Source organism: Hetaerina americana, unplaced genomic scaffold (genome assembly GCF_022747635.1).
Source record: "Hetaerina americana unplaced genomic scaffold, ioHetAmer1.1.p SCAF_1221, whole genome shotgun sequence".
Classification (NCBI taxonomy): domain Eukaryota; kingdom Metazoa; phylum Arthropoda; class Insecta; order Odonata; family Calopterygidae; genus Hetaerina; species Hetaerina americana.
In genome coordinates, this window is record NW_027286317.1 from 17,610 (window position 1) to 30,558 (window position 12,949).

Below are 12,949 nucleotides of genomic sequence, written 5' to 3' on the forward strand. Positions count from 1 at the left end.
TAAATTTGTTAAGATCAAAGGAGGTATATCAAAAAGAAATATTTTTACTGATCAGGATGCGAGATAAAAACGAACTTCACACTCTCATTGTGGTGAAATATATGTAAAAATCTAAAAACCAGTGATATCTAAAATTTCATATTTCATTGCAAGTGATTAAAGAGGAGTTGAACCATACAAAATCATTAAATTACAACTAGAAGAGACACTGGAAACGTTTGCATACGCAATGTCTATCATATCTTGCGGCTATATATTTATATAAATACATTGTTTAAATTTTAAGAAAAACATTCGTTAGCTTTGGCTCTAAAGATATTAAATATTCTTTTCTAGTAAAACTCAAAATGGCGAATTTAACCAGAGCTATGATCAATGGATATAAATACCTAATCGAGGACCTGAGTGGTAAGATCTAAATAATTTTTCGCAAAATACTTTATTCAATGTGGATGATGTAATCATTCAAACTTCCTAATAACATGTTTATCATTTAAATATATAATTTACCATTATTTTTAGTATATTAAACGAATAGTATATATATTATGCTAATAGTAAATGGTATTTTCATATCAAAAAGGTAAAACATTCACAGCCTCGTTCTTTTTTGCTAAATTCTGAGATGAGAATTATTTACATTTTTTTATATTACCTGGAATTTATTGAGAAGTATTATAGGGCTAAACGGTATGAAGGATATTAATTTCTGGCTGTGTGTTTTATATTAGATGAAGATGATTTTTTTACGCCTCCGAAACACTCTGTTCCTCCGCATAAATAGGAATGGGAAACTTTGAAAATTATCTAAAGTTTCTGAAGATCCAATCCCTCAATTGTATAATACCCAGCCATAAAACTTCCTATATGCAATCTCAAACACTCGCTATCTTTCTTCACTTGAGTTTTTTGCTTAATATTCTCAATTTAATCCATTCTGACATGAAATAAGATTTCTTATGCCATTATTCCTGAAATGCTACTCCCTATATTTAATGCATCAACTCTTCCTTTCCAAACACATCTGACAATGAATAATTTATGCTCTTTCCTGTCCAAATAACTTCTCTTTCCCCAAATCCCTTCGTGAAACTAAAGAGTCCACGTAAAATAAATTGCTTGAGAGTGAGCAGGTTTTGCTGTCAATTAAGCACAGAAGATTTAAAAATACATCAGGGGTATGCTAAGATAAAATGAGTTTTTGAACTTTCATGCTTAGAACCTACTGCCCCGAGTTTGTTTGCGGTCTTGGCCATTGTGACTGTTTGGAGAAAATATTTCATATCGCTTTAAAGAAGTGGCACTAACTTTCATGTGTTTAGTGCATTGATGACTATTTGCTTTTTTATTTGTTTGTCCCTCAGCATTGGTTTTTAAAAAGATATATCGTAAAGTCATGCGTCTTTGTTACATCTTGTGCAATATTTATTGAGAATTGTCCTTATTATCAATGTGGAACTCAGGATTTATTTTGTTTAAACCACTCTGTAAGCAAGTCATAATCGAAAATGCTATAAATTCCCGTGTTATAAACATCATGGCCTCTAGTAACTGAATGGGCAAGAGATCCGGAAAAATAGATTTTATTAAATTTCCAGGGTATCTGCGTATGTCATTGAATTACCCTTACCGGCTAAACTCAGGGTCTCGGATTCGAATATAATGTGTTATGATTTTCAATTTTGTTGTTATTTGATGAACTTTAGTGGAAAGGCATAAAATATATCAAGCAAATTATGTCGATAAAACAGAAAACTAAATAGGCAGCCAATGCAGTGCTTTTCGAAAAAAGAAATATTCCTTGGTAAATCATAGAAGAGACCGTTAACATTGGTGGTTGAATACAATGGATGAATATACTAATGAAATCTCACTTCTCCGATAGTAAAAATAATTTCTCATCATAATCTAAAAATGCTAACTTTCTCCTTGGAATTTTCAAAATATTCATTGTAATCATAATTAAAAATTGATCTTTGGATCTAATAAATGGTTAACCAACGGAGACAACTTTTGAGATAACGCTCTTGGTTACAGTGGCGTAAAATTTCATTTTTAGATTAAATATTTTTCAAATGTACAATGTAAAAAAATATCCATCATTTCACTATTGTAAAGAAAATGAAATATAATTACGGCATCATATTGCGTCAGGCATATATGTGTTTCAAACATCGATTTTATATCAATGGATGCCTCCTCGGGTACTAATTTTTTGCTTTTATACTTTCATTGCTAAAATAATGTTTGTTATAAGGTATAAAGGTTATTGAATCATCCATGAGTACGGCTTCCTCAGTAACCGAGTATTTCATATGATTATGAAAGTTTACCAAATTGGTAGCCTTTGAAAACTGATTATAGGTGAATGATGGATATAAAGAGGACATAGCATGATAAATAAAGAGTTATAAAAAGAAGATATGAACAATGCATAGAAAATGATAAGTAAAAGAAGAATCAGAAGCATTGGACTCATCAAGAGATATAATGGATTCATTGGGAACATAATGAATAAACGAAAAAAAACATCATGGAGTAGGGGAATCTTGAATTAAAAATGAAGAAGAGGACAGCTACGGAAAACCAAACTTCATCTTTAAATAACAATGGATTATAAGATTTTTACATTAATTTTTAATGATTTAACTTACTTTTCAATATTCACTTATCAATCATTTAGACACTAATGGCCTATTTGCAATATGAAAAATTCTCGCCGATTGTGCATCGATTCGGAAATGTATAGGGAGCATTTCAAATAAAATTAAAAGAAGAGAAGAATATTCGGAATTTATTCGCAGGAAGCAAAAAAAAATTACTGAAAGTTAGCTTACATAATTTACTGTCTGCATTCATAAGTGTTAATAAGTATTGTTTAATTATGAGTGCGTGCGCCAGCATGATTTGAGGTACCAGTCGCACTCATCACTTCCGCGATGAAACTAGTGGTGGAAAAGCATCGTTTCCATCAACGCCCAGCAGTTTTTGAAGGAATGTATACTTTATATGGAAATTGTTTCGCTTATAAATGCCACCTTTGTTTTCGTTTGATTGTAAGTATCGGTATTCTGTCTCCTCAGGAATTTTAATTCCTATTATTAGAAGAATATATAATAATATTAGGGAAATAAAGCCTATGCTCTAAACGGACCACGGACATATTATCATAGAGACAGGATGAAGTTACACTATTCTGCACCCAAAACCAAAAAATTAAGATTCATTTTAGGAAAACGAGACTCGAGTAAGAGCCTCGCTTGGGAAATGGGTTGAAAAGAGTGATACGAATTGATAATTTAGAAAAAGTAAATACCCTTCAAGCCATCCCTTTCAAGATAGCAGTAGAAAATCCGAATTTTGAGTTATTTGAGGAAATATTTAATAATGTTTTCCCTACTGTTCTGTCCTTGTATACCTCCTTCGTCACTGTCACATCCATACATTGTGTAAAACATTTATCTTCTGGTTTCCGCCTAATATTCATTATTTTGAGTTCTTTCATCGACGTCCACAACTGATTTTCTCCGTTCACTCCTTCATCTGAAATCATTCACTTATTTCTCACACACCCCCACATACCCACTTCAACCCTCTAAACCTTTCCCCTGCCAGTCATGCTTTATGTCTTCTCCGAAATAAACAGATGCATGGTTTGCTTTCTTTCGCAAACTTCTCAAGTGATTTCCGAAGTGCAAACTGATAGTTGGTATTTACCCAAACAGACTTCAAGCCACATTAAATTCCCCTGTTTTTATTGTTTTACCTTCGTTACCCCTTCAATCAATATTATACCGAACGCTTGCCCCGATAAACTTAAAATACTATTTTCTCTTCAATTCTTACATCCTATCTTACTCTCTTTTCCTTGATATCCCAGTGAAAATATTTATTTATTCCAGTCGTGTGATGCAAATACAATTTGCAAACCCATTCAGCATTCCATATGGGTGACAAATAAGAAACTTTCCCAGGCACTTCAACATTCCGCTAAATATACAAGTTATATTTACGCCTGCAAGTTTTCTATTCTCCAAAATTATCGCAGGCATCAACATTTCAATTTCACTTTTATCAATCTCCCTGAATTCATTTTCTCTACGCTCACCAATTCATTTGGTCTACTCTCATAGAGAACATCACTATTGTGCACTGAACACTCCTTAAATTAAACTCATTAATACCGATTTCATCCTAGGCAATATCATTACTTTTATTCTTCATTTTATTCAAATCTTTGCCCCGCAATGACTACGCTTTGTTGCCCATTTTCAAAATAGGTTCTTCAAAGTTATCCCTCGTGTATCTGTCAATTATACTTTTCTTGCTATATTTAACCAGCTTTTCCACTTTTACTCTCAACTGCCTTTGGCACCGAAGTCTTTTTTGTTGCTCACTCCTCTCCAAGGGCCATTTTTTCAATACCAATTTTACCTGTTTCGAATTCAACATCTCTGATTACCGTCGCGTCTTCGGTAACAGCCGCAGTCACAGATCATGTACAGCGAAATCAATGGAGCCTATTGAAGAAATCCTTTGTCGTGCATAAAAATGGATACATTTTTGCTCAAACTATGAATAAAAGAACAAAGTGTTCTCCATTAGCATTCACTCAGTAGTCCCCCAGGAGCCTTGCCACTTTTCATTCGTGGAGACATCTCTTCTAACGCCAGGACACGTATTCATGTGTCTTGATGCTATTATTCTTTCATCAGGGTCCCGATCATTCAAGACTTCTCTGGGTTAAACGGAGACTTCATTAATCTTACTTTCATTCTCTTCATCTGCTGGTGAGTAACAAATTATAACTGTAGCTCTTTCAAACGAGGATTAACTTTCACAAGAACCAAGAAAAACCGAGGAGACATTAAATCTTATTTCCTTAGCATCCCATCCCTCTCATATTGAATTATTTACCGCCACCCTTACTAGCACATATACTATCATCAATTCCTACCCATAATGCTACGTCATTGCCATTACACTTATTTTGATAAACATCACTCCCTGTGAGCTTTATCTCACATTCCCATGAAACATCCATTTCTCGTGCGATCGTTTAATTCACTAACCCTTACTCCATCCATGTAAAACTCCACCTCTCTTTCTGTACAACTCTCTTTCTGACATTCCATGTATACTTATAATACTTACTTAAATGGGAAGTAAAATTCACGCATCAGGGTAGGGGGTTTACGAGGAAGATCTGGTAACTGAAAATTCACACTGCTTGAGTAAAGCTGACAATGCGTCACCAGGAATCGAACCTGGGACTTACAGTCAGTAGCCCAGCGCTATACCTACTGGACTACCGCATCTCCAGCAGTAGAGACCATTTTTTATTTAAAAATTAATACGACGGCTTAAATATAATATCTTGTAGAAAACAAAATAAAGAAACTTGAGGACATCATACGCATATTTAATTATACAAACCTTACTTTAACTTATTTTGTATATATCTTTGTTTTTATACATATATGACCCTGTCTCATTATTATATAATCCTATATATATATATATATATATATATATATATATATATATATATATATATATATATATGTATATATATATATATAGTATTATACTAGTAAGTATAATACTATATATATATATATATATATATATAGTATTATACTAGTAAGTATAATACTATATATATATAGTATTGTTACGCATAAGGCTTAATATTTATTATACATTTGAAATATTTGAGCATAATGTTAGCTTATCTTTCCATATGGTAGATCCACGAACCAGCTCTTGGCCATTATTAGGGTCTCCTTTCCCTGCCCTTGGCATATTGACAGCCTACCTGTATTTCGTGAATCGGATTGGTCCTTCTTTGATGGCTAACAGACCTGCAATGAACTTGAGAACTGTTCTTATAATTTACAACATATTTCAAGTTGTGGTTAGCACATGGTTATTTTACGAGGTAAGAATCTTCTGGTGTTACAGGTGTAAACATAATACGTTATATAATTTACGAGGGCTGTTAAGTCAACAAATAATGGTATCTATAATGCTAGTATGTAATTTAAATAAATCTGCACACTTTAAATCGTAATATACAATTTCACAATATAAATACAACAAGAGATACCAAATTTACATATGAAAGGATACGCTTCTAAACTCGTTTGGATGATTCAGTTATGTCCATCCTAGGCTGAAATAGTAATTGACATATTTTTAACACGGAGTTCGTTCACTAAGCTAAAACAAGAAAAAATTTTAAGAAGTGTCAACGATTCATAAATACCGATAAATGCCTTAAAATTAGCTGTAATTTGATTAGGCGGTCTAACTTTTGTTATATTAACTCTGTATAGCTAGCGTCTTAATTAACTACGCATGGCCTTTACTCCTGTTATAAATGTACGTGATATTCTTTTATAATTAAAACTATTTTTCATGAGTGTCATTCAATATATCTCACTGTTAAAGACATTTTATAAAAATAATTTGAAAATCAGAAGCGAAAAATCAGTAAGTTGCAAAGTTAGTTAAAAATGAGTTTTAAAATAATAAAAAAAAGAATTTCTATATTTTCTTGTATCACATGTTCTTGCATCATGGTCAAATGGAGGACTATGAAAACATGAAAATATGCCGGTGAATGCCGGTCTCTTTAAATCTATTTGTATTTCCTATTTATTTTTATCAATGGCGTCTTGAAATATATTGGCGCTTGGAAAACTTCTGGGAATATTATTTCATTTTTATGGCCTAGAAGCTTATAAAGGGATTGGCCAACATTGGTTGTTAATGACTGATACTGTAACAGTCTCATTCAATCCTTTCAATTGAACTATTTGCGTGATAGAGTTTCCTTTACAACTTGAATACCGAATCGTACTCTTCAACCTCACTCACAAGAAGCTTACTATGGAATAATATCATCCATAAGTATTGGATTTACTGCCTCTAGGATTTGATCACTTGGGTGTCTATAATTTTTAATTTCATGAATTAATCCACCTCTGTAACTTCTAGTGCTTGGACGGAGCATGGCTGTGGGATTACGATTTAAGGTGCCAGCCAGTTGACTACTCAGCAAGTCCGAAGGCTCTAAGGGTATGGAATTTTATTGACGTGACTTAGACTTCAATAAGTTTATCGAATTACTTGTACGATCTATTCAAGTGCCCGCAAGGAAATGATAACTTTTTAAAGGATATGTGGTGTTGATCTTCACTGACGCCAATGTATTTACATGTTACTGTTTAATAGAAAAAGTGTACAGCATTATGTCAGAAAAATAATTATTGAATCCATGATTCTAAGTTTATCCTACTTTGGCTCAACTTGAAATTAAATGTGGTTAAAACGTAACTGAGATCTAATAGTTTACATTGAACACCCTCTAAAACAACAAGTTATGCAAATTATGAAGCACACAAGCTCGATGTGCGGTGGCGTGGTGTATTGATATTTGGAGACGTAAAACTTAAGAATTAAACGTGAAAATTACGTGATGACTCTTGCTTCACTATATGGTATTAGCTCGATACAATCAGCAGGTGGATGACTAATTTGTTTTTATTTTCAATTTTTTTTTATTTTGACGGATGAGTGTTTCGATTGGGTACCGGTTGAAACCTGACTTTTTAACGATAAACCTTTCATTGGCAAACTTTGACTTTTTCAGATGGCTAGAGGCTGTTACTGCTACTTTATATTGAAGATAATAGAGCTTCTTGATACGGTAAGGAATATTATAAGATGAACTTAAAATAGATAGACACTCAGTGGTAGAGAAAAAAGACACAGCTATTGCGGTAGGAACAAAGAACAAATAAAACTTGAATGAAGGAAATAGGAATTAGGAATTCTTATATGAGTTGCTGATCTCCATAAAAAAAAACATTTACTGAGACCTAAATATTTATCTACATATGTATATGTGTTGTGTGTGTGTATATATATATATATAATTATATATATATATATATATATATATATATATATATATATATATATATATATATATATATGTATACATACATAAATGTTGTGTGTATATATATATATATATATACACACACACACACACATTTGCATGCGTACATACGAATATATACATATATATGTTAAATGTATGTGTGTCCATATATCTTTCCTTACGTTTATGAACTTAAGCCATGAAAGCATTTGCAATCTAGACTACGCTGAAAATATGCATTTTCTTGAGACATAAAAAGTATTTTCATTAATTTCATGAGTTTTACACCGGCCATAAGCCTTAAATGTGAGTATTTTGTCTAAAGGTGAACTGAACTATTGTTATCGAAAATTTCAAGTTAAATAGACAAGGATTTTTTGTTATGGACGTAACTATCTTTATTTTTCCGGAACAGGTTTTCTTCATTTTGAGGAAAAAGTTCAATCAAGTGTCATTTCTGCATGTTTACCACCACACTGGGATGGTTGCCTTGGCATGGGGAGGAACTAAATATCTGGCAGGTAAGTTAAAACCTGACTGCAGCCAAAATACTGGTATTGTTTCTAGTCTATAAATTCTTTTACATTAATAATGGGAAATACTTGACGTTCAAGGAAAACTTTTTTCCCAAAATTATACTTTTAATTTTTTTATGTCCTGAATGAGGAGTACGAGTCTTTCCTCTTTCAGTATAAAATATTTCTCCGATTTGATGAGTAGCAGTGCGAAATAAGAAATAATCGTGCAACTAGGCAGTGATGTATCCAGAAATGAAACCCTAGATGCATCACAGTCTTATGGTAAGATTAGTTGCACTAAATAAGCAATACGTAAAATACACTCTAACATAAACGAATATTTCATATCTGAAGAGAAGATAAAATGAGAGATACCTTTATTACAGCGGAAGATAGAAAATGTATCAAACCTTAGGGGAAATACTGAAGAAACTATTGCGCCTGCATACGGGAGAGGGGAATTTTTACTCAGCTCATAACATACAATAAGCCAGTCCGGATAAAAATCAAACTATACACCATTTTAGTTTATATCCAGTCATCGAACATTTTGTGGCTAATGCTTTGTATACTTCCAATAAACCTCCATAGACTCTTGTATGGAATATAACTTGGGTATGCTCTGGTCATCGTAAATTTAGACTAAATTTGATTGGTAAGTGGTGTTTGAGGAGTGTTTGTGTTACACAGAAATGCTACAAGGTGAATAATGGGTGAATTGTGGATTAACATATCAAAAACAGGCAAGGATTGAAAGAGCTCTTCTGCAATGGTTTGGTCATGTTGCGAGAATAGAGTGAGATTCGATAATTTGCCATATTAATCTACATCTACTTAATACCCCGCAAGCCGCCGCAAGGGCGTGTGGCGGGGGGTGTTAGGGCACCAACCGTAACTAGGAAAAATAACCGCATGCAAAAGCCACAGACCACAAACAACACATGGTATACATTCATGCAAAAACCCTATCACCCCAAGCACATGCAAACACTCAAACTACCAACTAGCATACACATGCAAATACAAATATACCTGATATCTTTGCAATGTTTAATTTTGTTCCGACTTGTTTGCCTGTCCTGAAAGGGAGCGGTGTGACGGTTGAATATGAACCTATGTATCACAAATTATGTTACGAATGAAATCTTTCACGATCCTCAATATTTCATTTCTATTTCTGGGCGAGGATTATTCCTAATGCCTATCAGCCCCTAGGGGTGGGGGCTACATTTTCACAAAAACAACTTCTCTCTCTAAGGTTAATGCTCTTTTACGAAGAAAATAATTACACCTATCATTATTTTTCATTTTAATACGCTGAATTCTATGTTTTATCTTCGGTTATCTGCCAGTGCAAACTTTCCCGTTCTATTCTAATGGGCGTGGGGAACCTCTCCCGTTAAAGTCTTCGGAGAGAAGAATTAGAAACTAGCACGCCCTAAATACGTGAATGGGTTATTTTCTGTGAAAGTGCATATTTGTGTCCCAGGAGAATGCTTATTCAAATTCATAGAACTAAGATTCGGAAATAAATTTCTCGATTGCTCATTCATATTCATGTTACGTCAAAAGCAGTATCATATTTTGGCTTTCAATGAATTTATCTACCCTGACTCGTGTGTACTGGGTACAAATTAGCTAATCTGACTCTCAGACTTTTGTATTGTCACATGTTAACATGCAATTTTGTCCGCTATGTATGTACTCTTACGAGTCAATGCTAGAACATAACTGCTATAATTTCGAATAATTGAAGCAGCATTCGAATTATTTCCGGGAATGAGTAATCAAAAAGCATGCACCATTATTTTGAGTAAATCTCTTTCACATTTCATTTAATTCACTCTCTTCATTAATTTAATCAATTTAACTTGGACTTTATTTCTGAAGATGCTGCATTTTAGTGATTATTATACATATCATTTTCTGTGTGGTGCAAAATTTGGACGATTATTGCATTGATTTCCAATCATTATAAATGTATTTTCAAGCTACGGCCTTAAATACCTCTTATATTTGACTGTTCGCATGGGTGAAATTGCAACATTTATAACGTATATCTAACTTATTGGCTATATTCAACAAGCTGCGAGTTGCTCACAGCCATAGGCATTTATTAATGTATATTGGTACTATTTCTCTTGCACACTTCATGCATCTCATTTCATTCATAGTTTATTAACTAATAAATATCACTCGTGCATATTTAATCAGGAAACCGCCATTAAAAATCATAAAGAGAGACCACATGGGGTTTAATGGTCCTAACTTTAGGTGTTCTTTATTACAATTTTATATTCTGTGCAGTAGTTAAATATAGGTTAGTACTATATAATAAATTGCATTTTTTTAACCTATCTAAACTAGTAGTAGTACGTCCACCGATAGGAACTCTTTAGGGATTACCCTTTCGCGAAAATAACTAACTACAGAAACAAAATTTCAAATCTACTTTATTTTTTCTTCCATTAAAATGTTATTTAATCTGTTCAAACAAAACTGTAATTATTTATAGCAATTAAAATAATTTTCATAGGAGCGGAATAAATACTTGTTTAAAAAATTATACATTAGAAGCACTCAATACAATTCAATGAAATCCAAGCTTTATTTTTGTGAGTAACCAAGAAAATATTCTTTACAGCTACCTGTAAAATTACTCTGGAAAAATAATTTAAAATTCCAGAAGAAGAATAAATTGCAACACTGACTTATGATTAACGCTTTCATGGAACAAAATAAGACAACGGTTCTCAAATATTGTTTTCAATTGAAATATGAGATATAATATTTTAAGTTATTTCATACAAAATTAGATTCCAAAAGAAGCTTTTGATATTAATTACGTAGAAATAATTCTAATGACTAATCAGGGTTCAATTCATTTCCAGGAGGCCATGGTACATTCATGGGGGTTCTCAACACGTTTGTACACATAGTCATGTACTCATATTACCTTATTACCAATATATGGCCAGATCAGAAGAAGCACATTTGGTGGAAGAAGTACATAACGCAAATGCAGATGGTAAGTAACGAGGATTGGATACGATAGTAAAAACGATCAAAGGGAATCCAATAGTAATTATTCGGATAAAAGAACTAATCCTTAACCACATATTATGCTGTGTGAAGTCAAACATTAGGTTTGATACACTAACAGTAGGATTTTCACAACTATTTAAAAACTCTTACATTGTTTTCCACTTTTGCTCATGTTTTAATCAGAATGAATTATTGAATCATTGCCAAATAATATAATGCAAAAGAGGATTGGTGGATTAAAAAAAATATTTGAAAATTCAAAGTCGTCTTACCGTTATCGTCGGCTTACCTCTCTTTACTTAAATAAGCATTGCAGAATCACACGCGTGAAGACGCAGAAATGATAGCGATAGCTACACGTGGCAGAGTACATACTAGATGAAGAAAGCACTCTGCCTTTACCAAATGTGTCACAAATTTACCTCTGCAACTTCATTCTTATATTTGTGCTCATATTATACGGTTTGTAATTAGACCTTTAATTTATATATTTTATTAGAACAGCTTGATTCATGGGCTTTCTTTAAAACGAGGGACATGATCAAATATTTGCAAACATTTCTGTCGTATAAAACACAAGGTCCTCCTTCGGAGTAGTAGCCATTGCATTTTTCTCTATTGAGGATTAAACTTAATGAATTAATTGCATGAAAAAATGATTTCGTTTACTTACGATTAATATGTCTAACATATTTACCATACAATTTATGGAAATTTAGGATGGAGTGGAAATATTATAAGCCTGAGTCCTTAAATTTATGTACCTACCTATAAATATATCTATCGTGATTTTTAGCATCTACTTGGGCATAAGCATTTTCTTATCTTCATGCATTAGAGACTTAGTTTGGAACTAATTAATCAAATGTAATTTATGCCTTCACATCATGTATGACTTTGATGTCAATAATACTCAAGAGAGGCCACTTAGGAGTTGAATGAACCATAATGGTATGTAAGCTTTTCCATTTGACTCCCATAAAGTTACTGAAAACACATCCTCGTTTAACTTAGTTACTTATGGAATTGGTTTGGTCATTAGTATTCGAGAATAAAAATAAGACTATTTATGAGGAATGGGTAAAAACGAATCCCGAACGTGGCTAAAAAAAAATGCTTTCAGTGAATTTTGTTTGCTTTTTGCGGTTTGCTGTTTTCCTCGTATTACACAAGAGAAGAAGGCGTTCAGACAAATTGAAAAATATACAGCAAATAAATACAAATATGATGGACATTTTTCAAATGGGTAATCACACCCACAGGAGTAATGATGCTTATAAAACACATATACATATATATGCATATATTTATTTATATATACATATCGATGATATAGAAACATTCACACGAGCAGTATAATATTTGGACGGCACAATAGAACACAAATAAAATAGTAACACTTAAAAGGACACTCACATGGTATATTGTTGAAGCT

At 32.7% G+C, this 12,949-nt stretch overlaps 1 protein-coding gene across 1 annotated transcript; it reads left to right on the forward strand.

The window, feature by feature from the left end:
- Window positions 1-5,743: 5,743 nt before the first annotated feature.
- On the forward strand, window positions 5,744-11,497 carry LOC139685965 (very long chain fatty acid elongase 7-like; the record flags this gene model as incomplete). The annotated part of the gene is made up of 5 exons (XM_071583095.1): window positions 5,744-5,941; window positions 7,003-7,083; window positions 7,658-7,714; window positions 8,367-8,472; window positions 11,361-11,497. Coding segments are annotated over exons 1-5 (579 nt in total), but the record flags the coding sequence as incomplete, so codon positions are not given.
- Window positions 11,498-12,949: the final 1,452 nt, after the last annotated feature.